The sequence below is a fragment of the Syngnathus leptorhynchus genome, chromosome 4 (assembly GCF_054491065.1).
Source record: "Syngnathus leptorhynchus isolate UIUO chromosome 4, UIUO_Slep, whole genome shotgun sequence".
In the NCBI taxonomy this organism is placed as follows: Eukaryota; Metazoa; Chordata; class Actinopteri; order Syngnathiformes; family Syngnathidae; genus Syngnathus; species Syngnathus leptorhynchus.
Window position 1 is genome coordinate 12,138,768 of NC_141198.1, and position 22,868 is coordinate 12,161,635.

Genomic DNA, 22,868 nt, shown 5'->3' on the forward strand with positions numbered 1-22,868 from the left:
GCAGCCTCCAGAGTAAAATTGAAAATGTGTGTATGTATATAATATATAAGAGAAATGAATAAGAGAAAAACACAAAAAATAAAACCTGACATTTTGAGTGTTCTAACCCCCACACCCCACAAACCCACAAAAAAAACCAGAACATTTTTTTTTAATTCGCTTTGCAACAAAAACAAGCACAACAACAAATAAGCAAACATCAACTTCAAGAAGCTACAAAACACATCATGCATCACAATAAGCAACTAACTATATCTTGTCCAGGGTCCTCCGGAGCGGCTTCCCTGTCCTGCCTGTGTTCGAAGTTACGCATGATTCAAATGACCAGGATCGTGATCAAGTTGTTTTCCGCTTACGTGTCACGCCGCCCTGCACACGGGGAAAGAGGAAAAATACGACTCGAGACGCTACAAACTCGTCAGTATTAAGTTTGGGTTCTAAAAGCAAAAGGATTAAGTTTGACAAGCGAAATGCAAGTGGACACATGCTGCAAAGCGCAAATTCTGGCACGCACAAAACTGAAAATGCTGGCTGCAACAGCGTCGTCCATCTTTCATCTGCACATTGAGGACAGGTAGAGTAACGAGTACATTAACCACGCTGGCAAAAGTTAAAATCAGTAGGTGGGGTGACGCGACCAACGGGATTTATTTTTAGTCCTATTTTGGTGCTTCAGTTGCAGAAAGATGATCATTCGGCTCAGCAATGATCCTAAAAGCAGAAACTCTGCTAACTAGGACAACGTCAACAACACTGAATGAAGTATGGGTGATCAAAAGTATTTGCTTTTTATTTTATTTTATTTTTTTAAAGTCAGCATATTCTAACACGTCTAAAAAGCAGTAAATTCAGTGAATGTTGCCTTTCATTAATTTTATTGTTATGCATGATGTAGTTCTCTTGCTTCTATAATTTGTTTGTTGTCATACTTGTCGGTTTTGTTGCAAACATAATGGGAAAAAAAAGACTCCGGTCATTGTTGTGGTTTTTATTTTGTGATTATTATTATTATTATTTTAATGTATACACCTCCAAGTCTTGGTCTTGATACTCTCTCTTGATTGCAAGACTAATCCTGTCTATTCTGCCTATTAATAAGTGCCTTGCAACAAGTCGCCACACAAATGTGTTTTACAAATGAAGATTCATGCTTTTTATTTTCTTAACCTACCAACTTTAGTGTGTTGATTTAAACTGTGATGGTGAGTCCATCCCAACCTTGTGGCAGTTGATAATGAGAGAAGGGTGGGTTGGAAGAATGCTAGGCAAGAAATCAGTGGTGAGGTGAAGTGCGAGAGACAGACATGGAGAGTTGCGAGGGGAAAAACACCACCCGAGGGAATGTGGGCCACAGCTGCGCTAAACATCAGCCAGCCTGCTATTAACGCTGTTAGTGTGTGCGTGTGTATGTGAGTGCTATTGTATTTTAATGTTGTGCGACTTAGTGTAAAACACAGTCAGAGAACTAATGAACTATCCCCTTTTTTTTATCACAGAAAAATTACCCGCAAGTTGATATCTTCTTGTGGTCCTTTATAAAAGGACATCTGCTTTTAGATCAGAGACTCCACAGTGAATTTGAAGGGAATGAGAGTAACTGCTTCAGTTTTTGATGGAAGCAAGTTGGCTGTGTTCACCACCACAACGGCGCAAAACGCCCTTTTGTCTTTATATATATATATATATATATATATATATATGAATATATATATAATGTGTGTGTATATGACTGAATATGGTACAAAAAATGTTTGACTAAACATGACAGCAGAGAGAGTACGCACCAGCTGTGATTAAATTAGAAAAAGAAAGCAATGGCATTTTGAGAAAGGTGAACGCCGCAATCGATATGTAATTAGTGTGCTGCCTCACTTCACTGGACCTTCCACTCTGACATCTTTGTATGAAAAGACTCCCGTGCTTTTATTTTCATGTACTTACTCTCACGTGGCTTCATTACTTTTTTCGGGTAAATGACGCTTGAAGAATCCTAATCGCTTTATTATGAGCACTACAGCCATTTTAGAGCTTTTTTTTTTTTTTTCTTCTTTTTTAACTGCAGTTTCGCTGTGAGGTTAAAGTCATTGTAGTTTATACCATCAGGTTAAATGGCTGTTTAGATTCTTGCTGGGACTTCAGTCATTAAAAGTAAGCGCATGAGCCTGTTGTGCCAAGAATTTTGTACAAAAATGACTTTGAAAAAGTTTCTCATGAACCTCTTTAATTATGTGGGGGCAAACAATACTGATCAAAACATATTTAGCAATTTGATAAAAGTAAAATATTACATTCATCCTTGCCAAAGTTATAATGTAACATTTTATTTATTTATATGTATTTCACCATGAGCTGGATGACATGGGATTTAAATTTAGGGCTATTTGTGTTGCCAGCCTCGGCACAGTATGATAAACATTGGAGGATAAATAATACTGATACTATTATGATAATCGTATTTGTATTACAAAGTACGCTGAGTTTAATTATTTGAAATGGATTAAGATCGACCCCCCCCCCCCCCGCCCCCATTAGTATAGTGTTTAGCAGGTATGCCTCACAGTTCTGAGGTTTGATTTGGAATTTTACCTCAGTGTGGCATTTAATCTTCTCATTTCTGTGCAAATACGCCCACCTTTTCCCACAACATTGTAAATCACCCCTAAAAGTAAATAATGTTAATGGTTGTTTGTTTTAAGTGCCATACAACGACCAAAACATGGTGGATGCCGTCTCCTGCCTTAAAATCAGCTGGTATGACCCCCTAATGTGATGTCGACCCGCAATAGAACGGCGATGACTGCCTTGCCGTATTTCAGCACCAGGGTTTAGGACAGCTCCGACTGCAGTACACTGCGCGTGTCGTTCAGCACCACCACTAGGGGACAGCTCCTATACACGACTTGACCAGCGAGTTGCTCTCTCCGAACACTTTAAATAAAAAACAATTTTGCGATAAGGGAAGAGGGGTAAAAGTACTGAGTTTAGGTTTTGAGTGGTGAGGTAAACGATTTGATTGACAGTCTGTGTCACCATGTAGCAGTATAACCCTAAAGTTGTACGAATTAAAAATTTGCTCGGAATGTCATCATTTTAGATTAAGACCTGAGTTGGTCAGCAGTCATCTAAAGGACCGACACTGTTGATGGAAGCTAATGAAGTTGGGTAGTGCCTTCAGGGACTGTCTGCATTTGTAGTTTTATTGTATTTGTATATTTGTCCGTCAGTCCAACTGCCACCCATCCTTATCTGCTATCCATCAGCAAGAGTCCAATGAGGACAGATGTTGCCTTCAGTCAAAATCTGGCTTTACTCTTTAAGTCCATCTCTCCAAGTCCAATAGTTGCTCAGCTTCTGTTTGAAAGTAGCAAAATTAGGTTGTTTTGGGTACATCTAGCTGAGTCTCCTGAGCTCATAAATAGATCCTCAATAGAAAGATTTCCATCCGTAATTTATGTGACCACGACAAAACAGTTTTGTGCTCTCCTATTGCCTACTATTAAGACATTCAAAGAAAAGGGAGTGCTATAATTACCCTCAAGAACGTCCTCTCAACACCCGGCACCACTTCAATAGCATAGCTGGGGGCGAGGATCTACCTCCTTTCTCTTGGTCTTTTCTTACAATCTCACCACCTCCACCACCACTTCATTTCTTATCTAGTGGGTTAACAGCACAGGGTGGGGGCATATAGGGATTTAATTTGATGGCGTACTTCAGAGGTCTTTACATGAGGACCAGACGCATGATTGAGAGGTAATAATAATAATAATCTATAATTATTTAAGGGCAGGTGAAATAAAATGGGTGGTGATGGTAGTTGGTTGTTGTCATAGTGATGTGTATGTAAAAAAAACACGATGTAAGGCCAAAGCTCTTTTAGATGTATCATCTTATCTTAATGTTGCATACATCTTGCTTCCAGTAAAAAGCCATTTAGCGGTATATTTGGGAAGACCTCAAAAAGGAGAGTGTAGATTAGAAATCACCATAAAAACACAAAACGTGACCAAAGCTTGTAGCTGGTTGGTAAACACTGCTTGCAGATTTCCCGCCTCTTTTTTGCAACACTTGTCTGCTCACACCAACACAAGCATTTCAATGACTCATTCTCAGCAGATTTTTCATTGTTGGATTTTAAGCTAAAAGCAACATTCAGCTTTTAAACATTCCTAAACGTCTATGACAACAAGGATCCACATCCAATTATTAGAGAAGCAGTAATAATTATTTGTCGGCATTGTTGTTGTTTGGTTATTTTTTTGTAGCCACCCTGCTCACAATTATATAAAGGCCCTTTTAATTTGTATTTTTTATATATATTTATTTTATATTGGATAGCAATTAGGCCAGCAAAGAAAAACATTCTGTAATTGCTTTGCAAAGGCCATGAATGACTCAGTTTAAACGAAAGCTCGCGCACGCACGCTGTCTCAAAATCACAAAAATCAAAACCAGTCTTTGTTCAATCAAAGCAATGAACACATCTTTTGTAATTTGACAAGGAGTGACTAAAATGTGTCTCAAAAATGAGATTCAAAGAACATTTTCTCCCCAGACAATCTAACAGACTTTAAATATATTCTTAGACAGTATATAGCACCGACTGCCTACCTTTGTTACTAAGTATTATCAAGTCACAGTAATTTGATACCGAAAGCAGCAAAAAATTATATACGACTGGAAACAATGGCCTGAAGTGTACTGCGCATTGTTGATCCAAAAATACCACATTAAAGAGGCAAAGCGCTGTCACAACTGTTACTTGTAATGGCAACAAAGCCCGAAGGGAAAGCCTCCGACGATTGCCGTTGTGTGTGTAAAGTTAGCGTCAGTTAGAATTGGCACAACAGATGTGTGAATGTGTTTCAGAACAAGAGAACTAACAGGATGTGCAGTGCTAGTTGCCTTATTCTTGCCATTTTAACAGCATTAGGTAAATGTGGTGTCTTATCCATGTTATGTATATATACTGCCCTGTTGCCCATTTTACATATTTATGTTCTTACTCAAACACTGATGGTGTTCTTGTAAGAACATTTAATTGTATTTTTTGGGGGGATCAAATGTTAATATAAATATCCTTGGATGGAATGCTAACCAAGATTTCTATTTAATAAGTGTAGTGTAATAAGTGTCTTCATTAAAACGACAACTAAAGTGGGCGGTCTGAGCCTTGGCGCTCCGGGGCTGAAATTACGTGTGATGTCAGAAAATGTCCCAAGACTGCAAAGCATGCATGGGCAAACTTTTGAGTAAACACAGAACTCAACCAATCCGCTTGAAAAAATATTTCATGATCAGTTTCAGATAGGAAAGCATAAAATATCACCTCCCATTCAAATTGCTCCAAGAAATGAAAGCATTAAATGTAGATTCTATTAAACAGAGTAACATAACAATCCAACATAAAAGTACATCACCTGCGAGACATGTTTTGTGTCCCTGTATTTGGCTTCACAAGAGACTATGTTGTATTGTACACTTTGTGCACGCTGGCTCAGTTCATTGCTCGTCCACGGCCCAACAATAAAAGATGCAGTTTTGCATATTTTTTTCCATTCAAGGCTGTGGGTGATGTTGCCAAACCTCTGTTGGATTACTGCAGCAGGCGCTGAAGACAATCCGCAAAAAAGGCGTTAACTTCCCTCATGGCCCTGAAATATTTATAGAATTCATATATGAAGTAGTTTTTAATATGTTTTCACTTTCCCCAAAGTTTTAGCTGTGGGGAGTGTGAAAATATCGGTCCACAAGGAGGTACAGTCACAGGTAAATAGTCAAGGGATTGCTTGACAACTTTACCATATGATGATGTCATATGATCCATACGGTAGTAGATTATTTGTGGTTATGGGCAGGCAAAAAAAAAAACGACTTTAGATGCTGCAACAGTGCAAACGGTTTAGCACGATGCTAAAAGAATAAAACGTGTTGATGAAGGAAAAAACAATGGCACTGTTGTAAAGAGGCTTTTGATTCGCAGCCACGCACATAAAATAGCACCTCCTCTGCCGAAGAATGCTGAAAACGGTTTGAAAGGGGTTAGCATGACTCAAAAGGTACACAAATGATTAAAAAAAAAAAACAAATTAATGAGAACATTAGAGAAGCAAGTCATCCTGTAATGGTGACCTGGGTCGTTTATTATTATCATGTAGTCAACTGGGAAGAGTAATGGCTATTGACCGTATTAGGCTTGAGGCTTCTATTTCTACGGAAACAAGGTGGCTTTTGCTTATCGTAAAAATCTTGTGTGCAGAAAATGATTAAAAAAAAAAAGTGTGTCATGTTATAACGGGATCATCCTTTTTTTTTTGGCAATGAAGGGCTGATGATGGTTTGAGTCAACACAGATGGTGTACGGAATATTTTCTGGCTTTCAAGCCAAACATTTCCACACAAGACTTGAACTTCGCTGCGCAGTTGACTGAGCGCCACCTCAAGGTTATGTCCGTCTCTTTGCTCAGTGGCAAGCCAAGCGTTTTATCACATGGCCGAGGTCTGAGGTCGGCCCGCTGGTTGCTTTTTTGCTTTGGATGTTTGATGGGAAAAATAGGAAAGACTTTTTTGATCAAAGTCGAAATAAATCAAACTGTTACTCTCTGATGTAGCCTGCGGTTCCATTAGTGAGAATAATGTTGCTCATTTTAGCCTGAGGGTTTTTTTTTCCTTCCTTCCAGTACTAAGGCGGGAAAATAGATAATGCGACGACGGCCAGTTCCAATGACGTTTTTTTCCTTTGCATTGGAATGCGTATAATATGAGTTAAACTTTGATTAATGTAGAGGCCAAAAATTGAACTGCACTTATTGCAACTTGTGGCGTATTTTCCTTTATTACATTGGTAAAATAATACGGCACCGTTCATCATAAAAACACAAAACGATCACCCAAAAAATGTTGAACTGTAGGCTATTGTTCTTTTAAAAAGCATGAATTCTTCCCTTTCATATTTTCCGCTGTCTCCAGACACCCAAATAACAAATGATAATAATCAATAGCGCGACAAGAGCAGAAGCCAGACCAGCTTTGACGGTATTAGTGGGCCTATCACTTTTTCTTCTCCTTCTTCTTGTCCCGTTCCTTGAATGCGTCTGTGCGAGGCTAGCCAGCAGCTCCCAATCCTCCTAATCCCTAATCCAACGTCTGAGGCCGATTAAGAGGAGCCCTTCAGGGGAGGACGGCGTTGGACAAACACTTGATTGCAGATAGAGGGAGGGGGCGACCGGATGTCAGCAATGACTGATGGCTAAATCCTTGGAGAAAGTACCAGAATTAAAAGGTTATGCGGTTCTGTGATGTAATCTTTTTTTTTTTTGCCTCAATGTACAGATGCATATGAATATTTTACCCGGTTGTTTTGTTTATTAAAGCAAGGCCATCAACTTTCAAAATTGAGTGAAAAGAAAAGCTCAGTTGCAGCAATGCACTTCCATAGAGAAGAAATGAATGCTTTTTTTTTTTTATTCTTTAAATTTGGTTTGCCTGGCTGAGTTTACCCAAGAAAAAAATAGCTTCTTTATTTAAAATGGAAGTACTTTGCAAACCGTTAAAAACACCTAATGGCAGCTCGTAACATTGGCCTTAGTAACATCATCTCTTAGAAAATAATGAAATGCAATTTGACACCGTATTAAAACTTAAAAACGGTTAAAGTCATTAAGTTCATTCTGTGGTAGTGCCACACCAGATGGCACTGTTGTCTTTCTTTACCCAATTCTTGTTTATATATAATACAGAGCACAATAGTTAAATAAATAAAAAAGGTGGCACCAGATGGCGCCGTTCCACTTTTGTGCATTGTGTATTTTGAATACAGAGTGCTTATTGCCCTTTTTGCCTGAATTCAATAGAAAGTCACAAAGTCGGGCAAAATTCAATATGTGAGGCCATCTACAGAGACGTGTTGATGGGAATTACCTTGTTCCTGCTGACTCTAACTGTTCTACAGTACGATGACATTTTTGACAGAACAGCACCAGAGCTCAATGTATGTAGATGTCTTCTCCCGCCTGTTGATTGGAATTCTTTCCTTTTCTTTTCCCAGTGTTTGACTGGCGGCCAGTTGAGGGTTGATCCCGCTTCTTGGCTGAAGCCAGCTGGCATAGGCTCCAGCTCACCTGCGACTCTGTTGAGGATGGATGAAGGTAAGTCCCTGTTCCTGCTGACTCTATCCAACTCTCAAGTCTGCCTCTGCCTTGTCATTTAAATAGCTTTGTGGGCATTTGATATTCAAAAAGCATACGGGTGACGACAACAGAAAATATGGGAGACCTGTTGGTGGACATTTTTTGTCCCTTTTCCTGCTGACTAGTGTACCAGGCACAGTCACCATCAACCTCTGATTTGTCATTAGAACAGTTTCATAGGCATAACTCAAACAGCACCAATTCTCAATGAGGGGCAGTTATCTGCCCTGAAGATAATTGAGAGAGAGAGGGAGTGAGAAAGAGAGAGAGATGATGGAGGGATGATGGAAGTGAGCATCCATGGTCCTCAGCAATGTAATGCCAGATCTCTCTGCCTCTCTCCCTCTCTCTTTCTTTCTCTGTCTCTCTCTTGCGTTCTGCTCTCTATCGCTCGCTAGCCCCCCCCCCCCTCCTCACCACACACACAGACACACAACAGGCACACAACGCACCTCCCCTTCCCCATCCTCTCTGTGCGCACGCCGGAGCTTAACGCGAGTCCCCGCATACAGAGTGCGGAGTGCGGAGCGAGGCTTTGCGCATTCACCGCTGCTTCTCCTCTTCCTTTTGGATCCTGCCACCCTGTTGTGGAAAAGCAAAGTGTACATTGTACACCTCATTTCCTGTTTTTCCTAGGAGCATTTTTTTTTTCTCCTCAGTTTGGGAATATGATGTGTGTTCCAGCCTTGGACTAAAAGTGTGTGACAGGGAACCAATGGGGGAAATGAAAATTTTGGAAGTTTTGGTGCTTGGATTGCTTCATTGAGTTTGGATTTTGCGTCGCGTTTGAAGAGCGTGCAGCTGAGGCATCGCAGGCTTGCAGATTTGTTCTCTCCTCCCTCCGCTGCAGCTCGCTGTCTGCGGCTTTCGCGCCTCTCCTTTTTGCCATGCGATGATTTAACACTGGGGAGGACCAGCACTTATCCCCCCCTCCTCCTCTTCTTCCTTCTCCTCTTCTTCTTGCATCCCCGCGAAGAGTGAGCTGCTCCTCACAGATGGACTAAAAAAATAAACCAAAAAAACCAGACCCGTCTTTTTCTTGGATTTGCTCTGCTTTTAAATAGGGAGGAGACTATCTATTCATCTTGTCAGTCCATCCATCTATTTGGACACCATGAGAGTTTTTTGCACTGTGTTGCTCATGGCTGTCATTTGGAGCCACGAGTGGAAGTGTGTGCTTTCGGACTCCATCATCCACATTGGTAAGAAATATGGACCATTTTGTCTTGGTTTAGAAACTCAAATTATGCGTGCTTGGTTGTATTCTTGGGTAAAAAAAAGATGTCTCCTTTGCGTCAACTTTCCATTGTAACTTGTCCCTGAACTTGAATGGCACGCATCGCCTCGTAGAGGAAGGTGTCGTCTCTTTACGCGGGTTGATCAATAGAAAAGACCCGCAGGATGCGACGCATCCGGAATGTCATCTTGAGTGATTGCACGATTTTTATTCTATTTTTATGATCAAAGGAATGGTGTAAAAAGGGTCATCTTCAAAAATTGCAACGAGGGTAGCAAGACTATCCATCGCAGGCATCTGCAGTGCTGGAGAACAGGAGAGAGGAATAAATCACGTCCCGCCGTCTTTGGTGCCTCCAAAGTGTGGCACTGTTGCGTTAGAGCAGGGGGTGTGGAACCCAAAGCCTGTGGGTCATATGTGTTCTGCCACACCATTTCTGGCCAGCAATGCAATTCTAAAAAAAAAAAAAACAATTAAAAAAAAAAAAAACTCAAACGGTAATTTTGGAAAAAAAAAAAGAAAGAAAGCTTTTGATGCATTTCACCGACAAGGGAATGAGGTCCTCCCCCCACCACCACCCTGAGAGTGATGGGTGCAGTTTTAAGTGTTGTGTACATCATGAGGAAGTGGCCGTAGATAGTGGTGGGTGCGCATAACGATTGCACAACTTCACTGGCCTTGGAGACTGAGAGAGGGAGTGGGAGGAGGGGGAGCGCACGAATGTGTGGGTGAGACACCATCATGATGATAAGCACCTGTCCATTTGGAAGTGTATTTGGACGGTCATGATAGCATCTATATTTCACTGGCTTCTGAAATGAGCTGATGGTGTGTAGGGGAAAAAAAAAAAAAAAGCACGGACGATTTGATCCATTTATGGGGCCAATTTAAGCAGGTCCCTGGATGCAGGTTGTCAGGAGCGGAATCACTGTGGCTTATGTGGCTAGAAGGGTCAAAATAGTGATGTGACTTGCAATATGCCCGACTGACAATGAAAACGATACCGTGATTACACCAATGATGATAATTAGGATGGTAGAGTAATTAGATGCTTTATTGCTTAACACGGTATCAGGGAGACCTGCAATATAATATCACTATTTTGTCGATGAAGTAGGAAATCAAGGAAAAAAACAACAAATAAAAGGTATTATCAAACTTGCGATATGTAACAGTGATTAGCTAAATACACTGAAGTTAACTAACAGAATTGGGTAACGTTTTAACTCATTGGTGACATCTTGATAACCCTAACCCCAACACTATCAAGACATTTTTAAATAATTTGTTTTATAATAAAATGTGCTTGGACAATCTATTTTAAAAGGATGTTCAAAACAGTATTTGCCAAGAGAGGCTCCATTTGGACTATCATTGAATTGTTAGCACATAGCGGTAGCACGCTGTTCCCCCCCCCCCCCTACAATGGTGGAGGTGCCACAGCGAGGCGAGGCAGACCTCTCTAATCCCGCAGTTCAACAGATCACCATGTGACTCTCTGGTCTGATCCCAGCAGCCTCAGCGTGTTCTGCAAGTGTCTCGCCACACGACACGGAAGCCTCATCCTTCTGACACGCATACATAGCAGCGTTAAAGCTCTTGGCTATAGAGATGCCATGCGACCTTTCTCAGTAGGCTCACCAACAATAAAGCAGAACTGAAAGCAGTTGAAGGTCGACTATTCGATGCGTCTATCGGTGAGATGGGGAAGCCCGCCTACCTCATACCAACCGTAAAGTCCCTTAACTTGTGGATGGATAGAACACCGAAGAAGGTTGAACTCATCGATTGTACTATATTTTGCCGATCGTTGACGCCGATTCCTGCGAGTCCTCCAGAAGCTATACGCCACGATTTCGTCAAGTTATTTTTGACTTTTGTTCAAAGAATCATTTTTTTCCTCCAAATGAACAGGCTTTCTCTTTTTGTATGAAATCCTACAAAACAAATTCTTACTTAACTGTTCTATTTGTGCAAACCAGACAAACAAGCATTCTCTGTTTGACAACGAAAGTGTTTTGTGGTGGTTTGACGAGTCGCATTTATTCCTCCTCATTGAAACAGTGCATTACGGGACACTTGCATGAACAAATGTGAGCGCAAAGACATTTGACTTATTTGATTTCAGTTTTTTGGGTTCTCTTGTTCCCCCAACCCCCCGCCCCCGCTCATGATCAATAGTTCATTTTGTTGTTCTTTGAATCACAACAAAAAGGTTATCAATGAGAAAAAAACCTCCAAAATAATACTGTCTCTCTCCTTCCCTCGCCAATCCATCTATTCTTGCCTCCTCAGCACAGCAGCCATAAACCACAGTGCGCGAGAGGATTGCTTTTTCTCACGAGTGTTTCAAGGAAATGGACGTGACATTGGGGAGCATGTCGGGATTTCAACATTTTTTTTCCACAAACCTCTTTACTCCACTCCGACCTGTGTCTCGGACTGTGTGTGTGTGAATGTGCATCATATTGACTTAGAACAAAGGTAAAAAAAAAAAGAAAAAAGTAACATAGCCAGTGGGCGCATCACATTGACATGTCAAAAGTAATCCCTTTTTAATCTCTTTGTTGCTGCTAAAGATGGATTGAGGGAAGGCGAGGGCGGGGAGATGTATATCAAAGAGGATAAGGGGGGCGTCTGTGCATTTCTTGGCTGTATTTAGAGACTTTTTCATCTCTAATACTGTCACCATGCCCTTGGAGTGAATAGTTATTCCAATGTTTCATGTTGATCATAAACTAGCCACTCGATGTATAACGAAAGCACTGCTACCCAGAACGCTAACCGAATAGCATTCATTTTATTCGTTTTGGCAAATCAACTGATCAAAATTCACTTTCTGTATTAAAACTTCACCGAGGGTTCAAGACTGTCAGTACAGAAACTTGCGAGGGTCAAAAAGCCTTTGATCAAGCATTCCATTAAATGCTGAACTTGTAATGAGTTATCAATAATATTGACTCATGCCTCTAGCCTAAAACAGGTCCGTTTAATTGACTCTTATTATTTATTCAGATTAAGTTTTACACGCAGCACTTAGTGTTGGGCAGACTGGTAGTAAAATAACAGCCCCTTCCCGATACCGTGTCAGGCCGTAGACCAAAACTGGTCCATTCCGCAAAAGCTTCTGATTATTCTTTCAGAATTATTTGTAGTCATGTTGGGCAAAAATAGTGAAAATCTTTTAAAAATAATTCCCAATGAGTCCATTTTGATAATACAATCAAAGATGTATCAATATCGACTGCTCGGAATGCAGACCTGCTCATCCTTTGCAAATGACTTCAATTGTGATGTGATTTGAGCTGATTTCTTCGTGGTCATCAGCATGCAGAAGGATGAATGGGGGGGGGGGGGCGGTGTACTCCTCCTGTGTTCCTGTGTGTGTCGCGTGCTGCATGGCAATGCCCGTCCCCCTCCCCACTTGTGCTTTATGAGGCCCGTCGGTATTGACACGAAGACAACGCAGGCGAGCGAGTGGTGGTGTGTTGCCCCTTGATCAGTTACACTGCTTGATTCATGCAGTCACATTAAATCCTCACTACACACTCAATCAAATTTCTTTTCTTGCATTGTACCAGGAGCATTAGGAAAAGCTTGTCATTCATGCCAGTCATATTTGACCGTAAATGCAGACAGCACTCATTTACCCCTTCTTGATATTTCCTTCTTCCCAACTCCCCATCATGGTTTGCTAAATGTTTCAAATGCCAAGTGTATAGAATATTTTCACGAGTATTTGAAATGGCATGAGATCCATATATGAGATCCGCTTTTGTTGCAGCATATACATAACTACTGCCCATTTTCTGTTCCGTGTATTGTGTTTGGGGTTACAGGGAAGCAGGATTTCCCATGTTGGGAAGTAATTTCAGCCAAAGCTTTTTCTACACGATTCTTGCCGATTGGCATGCTGTCATTCTGATTGATGGTCTTAATGTAGTTTGGCGTTTCCCAGTTTATTTTGACATGGATAAGCCCATTGCCTTAAACTGAGCAGCGCAAGCCTTGGTCTTCGATGGCATAATGGGCTGGCCGACCTCATTTGTCATGCACTCGACTAATAAATGTGCAGGGTGTGAATTTATGCATTAGTGAAGGTGTAAAGTGAATAAGTCATTGCTGGTAGTGAGGACATTAAGCTTTCGTTTTGATGCAGATGCATAGCCTTGTGCTGTGTAGAGCGGCTTAGTCGTGCATAGAGAAGGGTTAATCAAAGCGAGTCAACCTTTTGGTTTGGTACAAAAGTTCTCGCCGTGCAGTCAGCAACGCCACGACCGGCCCGTGTTGTAAATTCCACAATGCAGCTCATGAATGCAACACATAAGCGGTGACTGTGAGGCGGCGTGTATTAATGTCACATCTTTTGAGTTATGCATCTGCGAGTGCCGACAGACGCACTGGTCTGTGCTATCTTTGACTGGGATGATTTAGCACCTCATATCTCGGAATGCTTGTATGCCAAAGTTTCTTTTTTCCACCCATGTGTGCATGATTCACAGAGGTGTGGGGGGGGGGGGGGGGAAGCATCCGGCTCATGGAACATCCGGCGGTTCCTCGCAAGTGGCGCGCGATATCTGGTGAAGCCGAGCGACAGACGTGTGTGTACCTGTACTCGCTGAGGCACATCTTTTCAGCGGGCAACAGAGGGAGAAAAAGGTTTGAGGACGAGGCGGACTGACGCGGCGGAGTCACGAGAAGTACGATTGCCTGTCAGAAAGGATGCGGTTGAACTTGTAGTCTGTCTCGGTTGCCAATGACGGTGGAACAGCGCCGGTCGCTGATGCGAGTGGACGAGCCCGGATGGTCGAGGTTCTGGCTGATTCTGTTCTGTTTGTGCCAGGCTGCAAACAGTCGCACGCAAGAATGGTCGTTTCATCACACTTTTCATAGTGGGTGACTCTACATCACACAAGAAAAGCCAGACTCAGGCTTGTGAACTGCAGAGGAATCGCTTGACTATGTCGACTCGATGGCAAAATGGAGCACAAAAACAGGGGCCGAGAGCTCAACTTTAAAAGCTCCACAAAAAACAATGCCAAGTAATTGATCATTTTAAACTCATTTTGCAACATAACCCTTAGAAGGCAATAGACCTGCAGTGTGTGGACATTCACTTCGTGCCGAGACGTTCCCCAAAATCTGCCAGGATAGCCTGCTACTCACCCGTGACCCAAGCAAGGCAAGCGATGGATTATGACTAGGGGTGTAACAAAAAGATTTGAGTCAGAAAATCACATTATCTTTTGACTGAGTTTTGTTCATAAAACACAGACCGAACTTGTATACAAGTCAGTTTCACTCGCTGATGGTAATTTAGTAGTAACCTCATACGTACAGTAAATATTTGTATGAAAAAAACGTAAAAGCATAACAGCAAAAACAATATCCTGCTTTGTGATTGGCTTATACTACATAGAAGAGACACAGACACGCTTGGTACTTGTCATGAATAAATACTGAAGGTTGTGACCATCTTGAACTGGAGCACAACTAACCTGGCAGCCGATGGGGTGGGGGTGGGGGGGACAACACATACAAGGGCCACGAGGCCAGGGCAGGGAGAGGATTCCAGACAGATTCTCATAAAGAGAAGTGATGCCTTTATAAAGCTTTGTATTAGCAACGGGCGCTTCCCTGGATTGCTGTTACTAAAGCGCCAAGTGTCATTTGCATTCCTTCTTAGGCAACACTTGACCTTTAGCGCAAGGTTAGCAAACAACGATGAGTAGCTACTCATAATAGGCTGCCGCAATTGCACGCATGCCAAGTTTCATTCTGATACTGATTCAAGAGCAGAATGGAGACGTTCTCCTATCGCACGCTAATTTTTCCCCTCTATATTAATCACGCTTTGGTAATTAAAGTATAAATTTATAAAACAAACAACAGTGAGACTTTGCAGTAGTACAGATTGTATGCGGCGATGGCATTGCTTGTCGCTAGACGTCCCAGCATGCATTCTTGAGTCTTTTAGCATGTCCTATATTTGTCTAAGCCTGCTTCTCATCTATTCTTCATGCGTTACATTTGTGTTATCGAATGAATATTTACAGCTCATAGTTTTGCTTGTTCTAATACAACGTGCAGCAAAGCGGTCAAAGGGTGCCCTGAATGTGCATTAAGTCGGCTCCGTACAATACATGGACATTCGAATGTCTCGGTCATGCATGTACGCCAATGAGAGCCTGTTCATGCATTAAGCATGGTGCTTAAGCATAGCGCTCTAAAAAATGCTCATCAGCGAGCAGTGCGTCTCGGCGGGAACTGTACATGTGTGGGTCCTCATGCATGCATGTGCGGTGGGGTCATTCTATCATATACTGGCAGCCCACTCAATCCGTTGAATTATTTCCACGACAGCCAATGGTGGTCATGTGGCTTTTTGTAGCACAGTGCTACAAATGAGACATGGACAAAGAATATAATTGCCTTGTTTAAATCTACTGAAGTGAATCCTTGGATGGTATAACATGGAGATGTTGCCAGAAGATTTTGTTGGCTTGCCACAAACACAAGTATATATTTCAGATGATATCAATGCCAGCAATGACCTAGATCCTCCACCATCAGGTCTCATGTTAATCCCTCAATTGTGTTTACTGATGTAATATAAAAATTCAATGTGGACATTTGCTATTGAGCTGCAGATAAATGATAATTAGGGAATATAATCATGTTTGAGGCAAATGCGCACTGTGAGCACTCTGACAACACAGATCATAGAACCCAACTTTTATACCTTTTTTTCTTTTTTTTTTAAAAATTTGTAGCATTTTGTTGCTACACCGCGTGGTTAGCATGTCTCCCTCGTGATAAGGTTCGCAGTCCTCCTGTGTGTGTTCTCTCCGTCCTTCCGTGCATTCTCTCCAGGTACTCTGGCATTAAAGCCTTTAAATTGTAGGTGGGAGTGGATGTGATGGATGTGGTTGGCACGACCGCCTCGCATATTTGAGGTTCCGGTTTTGAATCACCACCACTCGCCAAATGTCATTTCAAATAGGCTCCCGCTCATCCTTGACCCTAATGAGGACAAGCGTTAAATAAAATGAACGAGTCGACAGCTCCAAAATAATAATGTATTGATGTATTGCGTGGCCCGAGCTTGTTGTGCCACACCTTGAGAGCAAAGCAGAGCGCTTATGCGGCGTGATATCATATTGAGCACACCAGTGACTTCATTATGACCGCCCAGTCAACCCCCCTCAGTGCGGGAGAGCAAAACAACTTGGTGGTGCTGTTGTTCAATGTTGCACTCGGTTGGGGGGGAGGCAATAGATTATAGTTGAAGCCTTCATTTCCATATTATACAACACAATTATCGCATGACTGATGCGCACGCGGGTGACTTTGCTCTTTTCAAACGGTTGCGTGCAGCGGGGGACTTGAGATGCTGCAGCAGCTTGTGTGTAGTCACAATGCCGCAGCCAATTTTGGGAGTCGGTTAGTACGAGGTTATGTTCCGCGTGATGCTTCGATGCACACGTACTACTGCAGAATTTCTATTCGTACTCATTCCTCATTGTTCAAAGGCTGTGAGTGAGTGAGCATGCTTTTTTTGATCATTGTTGCGTAAGTTCAAAGAAGAATACTGTAAATTCCGCTAAAGTTGGAAAGGTCAAAGTCACTCAAGCATAAATGACACCAAAGTTGATCAGGATCAAATGAGACTACCACAAAAATCATAAATGCACAAATGTTGTGAAGGTCAAAAAAGTACTGCCGAAAAAAATTAATCGTAAAATTTCCCTGAAATTTGCAGATTAAAATTAGCTCCTTAACATTGAAAAGCTTTAAATTAACGCCAACACCTTGGAAATTACACGGATTAAAATGAGACTTCTGTATTCTCCTGTTGCCCTCCTCCTACATAATCTGCATGTTTTTAACGCTTGCGGAAACACGCATCAGAACGGAGAGGTGTTAAACCCTCGGCTAATCATCGTCGTGGGATGTCAGCGTGTTTGTTTGTCTGACACACTTGGCAACATGTCTCAAAGCTGCTTGCATGCGCCCATCTGGATTGCAGCTTCGCAGCCAGGCAAATGTGCGCTCCTTAAGGGTCTCAAACATGAACATGATGGAATAAACAGTGGCAGCAAACATGAAACAAAATTCGGTATAATACAGTGAAATTACTTTTTGTTCCTGTGAAGTGCAGTGGGGGAATTTTTCCCTGTAGGCACAATATGGTAAGCACCATGTTTAAAGCCTATTTTAAGAACCTAGTTTTTTTGCTAGAAAATTGTTTTAGTTTTGTCTGTAATGTACAGTACAATAAGCATTGTTATCATGCAAACTGAAAAAGAAATGAACCATTATTGAATATACTCTGCTTTAATTTGGACGACAAGTCATTTTTTTAACACGAGTCTATATTGTGGCAACTGATCCTCTTGCTATGTAAACTTAAAAAAAAAAAAAAAAAAAAGTAACCCTTTGATGCTAGCGGACAGAGGTTGTGTAAGATACTTTTGCATGACCTTTGAAGCCCAATAATAAACCTTATTGCTGTCATTATGCCAAAACCTCATACGTCACATTTTGGCAAATTTCATATTCTTTCAAAGATTTATATTGTTGCTCAGTGCACGTGTATTATTTCTACGAATTATTGACCATGCTCAAGTGTTAAAAATAGCTTTCACAATGCAATGTTAATGACTGTAACATAAAAAGTGGCCCTTTTTGGCCTCTCCTGAATAGTGATAATTTACAGGTACAAGGATTCCAATTAAGTCTAATATCCTCACATACCTCCTTCAAAAAAATTATAGTGTGTGTAATGAGCTCACATAAGTGATATAATTAATTCACACATACATTGGGATGAAAAAGAGAGCCCATTGGAATGTAGTTGCAACCCAAAACAGGAGCTCCTACTGAATCAAGTAAAGAGTCTTTCTGGTGTGGCTCCTTTCCTGATCCTATGACATCTTTAGCGACAATTAGCCCGGCAATTAATGACATGCGATGGCTTCTCAATGTTGTGCGCCCCCATGTTTATGGTCCGTGACCCAGTCTGTCTCCCAACTCATAGGTGCCACCCCCCCCCCCCCATCTGCAGACTTTACCCAAAGCCATTAGATGAGGAAATGCACTATGATGAGCGCTTCATTAGCAGACAATAACACAGTCCACCATTTGCTCATGCACAGCACATTGTGTTGGGGAGTTGCTGTCTCATTCTCAAATAAATCTCCATGCATGTCTTTGAGGGTACCCTCACCCTCGTGACATGATGAAGAGCACAATAATGGCTTACAAATTTGTGTGCTCTAGCGGGTCGATTTAAAACTTCATTGTTATTTACAAGAGCGGATGCCACGGGGAGTGCGGGCGAAGCGGCATATTGATTATGGCCGCACTTTTAAGCTGATCACACACTTGCAGTAAGAGTTACGACGTCAAGGCTCAAAAGGCTTTAAGTGCGACTCGCTTCTACCTGAAGCAATTCTCCACCCTACATGCAGGTATGAGTTGCTCTTGGAATTAAGTGGTGTCTATTCCTTTTGAATGGTGTTAAATGGATGCTACTTCTAGTCACTGAACTTTGGAAGCAAAAGGACAATACATATTGAAACCATACACCATAGATAGATAGATAGATAGATAGATAGATAGATAGATAGATAGATAGATAGATAGATAGATAGATAGATAGATAGATAGATAGATAGATAGATAGATTGATTGATTGATTGATTGTTGGGATGTGGAAAGGGATGTGTTGCCAAAAAAAAAAAAAGTTGGGCAAAGGCCCGTGATTGACGTATATGCTTTCACCCATGCGGCTTATTTTGAACCCCTCCAGTATTCACTTGACTGAAAGTGCCTGTATGCCACATTAAATCAAAGGCAACAGGACAAAAATCCGTATGCAAATGTCTTATTCAATTACACTGTGCTATACTGAGCATAAGTCTTGTAGCAAAATCTTAAAAAAAAAAAAACGTTAAGCTGCAAATCCTTTTTTTTGTCCACAGGCCCCAGCTCTAATCATTGGGATATTGGGTTTTGTTGATGTTTTTTTTTACTTTCATGAATTCCACTCATTTCCGATGACCTTTTGTGCATGATTGTGTGTGCGAGACCAAGGGATGAGTGGGTGTTTTTTTTGTGTTTGGAGTCACTATAAAAGGTCTTAAGTAAAGGTCACTTTGATTTATGTAGCATTGCTAAATTGCCTATGATTAGCCAAAAGAAATGAAAGCTAAACCGATACTGCACTGTCTCAACAAATAGAATTGGTCCGTTTTTTTTTGTTTTTTCCTCGTGTGTAGTTTGGATGCACTTAACTTGAGTTCTGAAATTGTGGATTTTATTTCCAGGACTTCAAAGGTAGGATGAAGTCCTAACACTTGTAGGGCAATTGGGATCACGGTGAGGCATTAACCAGCTTTGCAGGTACCAAAGTCATTTTTTTTGGTTGGCATTTCTGCCCGGTGACGACATCCTTCAGCATTTTGCACGTTCTTTCCATAGGGGAATTGCAATTTCTGGTTACCTGGAGCTGTTGGAGCTATTGGCCTTTGATGCTATGTTCAAAGTTGATGTACGTATATTCAGAGAAGAAATGGGTTCAAGTCAGAAGGGGTTACAACGGACAAATGTGTGATGTCACCACTTTGGGATTTTGATGTAGTCGGATGTTCAGTAATGTTGTGAAATCCCACGAATTGCACTTTTGTGTTTTTTGTGATGACACCACCGAAAGATCCTATTGGTGGCAAAGAGGATACAGGGTGAGGGTAAGCAGCATAAAACCGGAAATTGGATGTATTGCAACATACACGTGTCTGTCTGCTTAGTGCAATATGAACAATTGACCTAATTATCTCTATCTCTCTATGTATATGTATCTACGTATATCCATATCTGTGTGTGTATACATAATTAAAAATTAGGAACTCGTACACGGTATTGAAACACAAATTTTAGATCTTCAAACCCACCATACAAATCGTTTCCTTCCCACAGATAAGTAGTTTTACTTGAATTTTATTGAGTCTGGAACAAATTTTACTTCAAGAAGTTACTGCAGCTCCAACTTGGAAGTCACCCAGTGTCACAGACCAGATTGCTTTCACTTCCCACTGGACTAATTTCAGGAAAAACAATCTTAGAACATTAGGATTGTTTTGTTATTTTTGCATAATTAGATTGTTTTCTAATATTTACATTAATGCCAAACAATTATTTTATTGTTAAAAAAAAAAATCTATTTCGTACCGTTGTATTCGTCTTTGCCATTTCATTTCCGTTTTCGGAGTATTCCGTTATTATTCTCACTCTCACTTAAACTGTAAAACTAATGTTATTATATTGTGACATTGTATTTGTTATCGAATGCAAACACATCCTATGATGCACTGCAGAACATTTCAAGGCAGTTTAGCTCCCTGTCTGATCTGGTGTACACAGCAAGTGTGTACTGCGTGACCTTTGCACAGAGCCTTATATCTAACACATACAGCATGCCTTTGCCTGCACGCCCAATTTGACTTGCCTGCGCAGTAATGCAGTGTTTGACGCTTGTCCAGTGCGCATAACCCTCGGCAACTGCGTAGAGATGAAAAAAATAGACTGTCTCTCCTCATATTTTACTCCTGCACTTGGACTGGAGTGCTTTTGTGTGCATCCGTGACTGACGGGCTACATCAGTCTCCAAGTGAGTGTACTTACACTATGCCATCCATACCATAGCTCTGTGTGAATACATCATTTTTCTATTGTCGTGAAACGCATTTATTTGTCATGCTTAAAATTGAGATTGTCACGAATGCATGAATACCAACGGTGGCAGATCTTATGTGGTAAAGGTGTGAGTCATAAGGTGCGAGTTGAGTATGCAGAGAGGTAGTGAACAATACTTAATGGGAGCAGGGTAACCTGGACATTTCATCCCCCCGCCCCCGAAAAAAAGTAATGCACTCCTCTAGGAATTGCTAACTTAGCCGTCAATCACTTAAAATGGCCTATTTAATAATATGTACAGTTGAACGTTTGGTTATCCCACCGGGCTTCTCTTATCTCCTTCCCGCTTTTTTCTTTTTTTTCCCCCCCAGTCAATGCAATGTTTTCAACTTGACATGTCACTCATTCAAAAAATGGACCTGATAATTTGGGCCCCTGAGAGCAGTTTTTTTTTTTTCTACTTTGTGCATTTGAGTGAAGTTTACATCAAAAGTGTGCCAGTACAAATGGTGCGTATAAAGTATTCTTTTCACAGTGGTAAAGTCTTCATTATCCATCCATCCATTTTCTGAACCGCTTTGTCCCCACGGGGGTCGCGGGCGTGCTGGAGCCTATCCCAGCCGTCATCGGGCAGTAGGCGGGGGACACCCTGAATTGGTTGCCAGCTAATCGCAGGGCACACACAGAGACAAACAACCATCCGCACTCGCACTCATACTTAGGGACAATTTAGAGTCTTCAAACGGCCTACCAAGCATGTTTTGGGGATGTGGGAGGAAACCGGAGTGCCCGGAGAAAACCCACTCGGACACGGGGAGAACATACAAACTCACAGGGAGGGCCGGAGGTGGAATCGATCCCGCATCCTCCTAATTGGGAAGCGGACGTGCTACCCAGTGCCCCACCGAGCCATTTTCCATTAGTAAATAATACAATTTAAAATGAATAAAAATGTTCAAATGAAAGTATAGTGGAAATGTTTCCATGTGATGATGTAGTCTTACTCTTCTGTAGAAACAAGTTCATCGGGTATATTTACACTATCACATGGCAGAAGCATACCTTGTACATTGCTTTCTATCAATCGAATGAGCTCCAGCTCACCACCACATTCAAGAAAAGTGGATGTAGCGCTCTCATTATGCACAGCTGCACGGTGTCTTAGTAACTCGTTTCTCGTTCTGTCATTATCACCACGCTTGGCGTTACTCCTACGCTTCCGAGGTAGAATCACAAGAACTCAAAGAAAAAGCAAATGAGGTTAATCCTTTGAAGCTCTCTGATTGGTTGTCTTGCAAAAGTACCTTCTGTGAAACCGGTTTGTGTGATATTTGTCATTAGCTCAGCTTTGCTACATTTGCTAACTGATTGGCAATTAAAATGGAACACATGGCGTTGTACTTGGTGTATGTTTCTCCAATAGTGCTAATGTAATTATAATGTTACTAGCAGTGACTCAATGGAGCAAATGTGTCATTCAGGACAATTGCTTCCATATGGCTCTCACGATACCACTTAACAGTTCCTTTAGTTCTTACTATTGAATGCATTTGTCAGCGCTAGACCTCAAATTACGAAAGAACATGTCAGTGTTGTTCTTTTGAGAACTTTCTTTTCTCCCTTCAAAATAATTAATTGAGAACTTTTTTCCTTTTTTTTTTTTACTGCAACGCCCACGCGTCATCTTGCACAGAATATGTTCATGGCTGCATTAATAAATCAAGCAAAATTAAACTGGGCTTGCA

General features: G+C 41.4%; 1 protein-coding gene across 5 annotated transcripts in view; it reads left to right on the forward strand.

Moving 5' to 3' along the window:
- Positions 1 to 670: 670 nt before the first annotated feature.
- grid2 (glutamate receptor, ionotropic, delta 2) overlaps positions 671 to 22,868 on the forward strand; it is a 262,360-nt gene continuing 240,162 nt past the window's right edge. For all 5 annotated transcript variants that reach the window (XR_015065893.1, XR_015065894.1, XM_085910345.1 and 2 more), the window contains exons 1-2: positions 671 to 762; positions 8,048 to 8,147. Coding sequence is in view for 3 of the 5 variants with exons in the window: in XM_085910345.1 (XP_085766471.1) it covers positions 706 to 762; positions 8,048 to 8,147 (157 nt within the window). In the remaining 2 variants the exon portion in view is untranslated. The remainder of the gene's footprint in view (positions 763 to 8,047; positions 8,148 to 22,868) is intronic.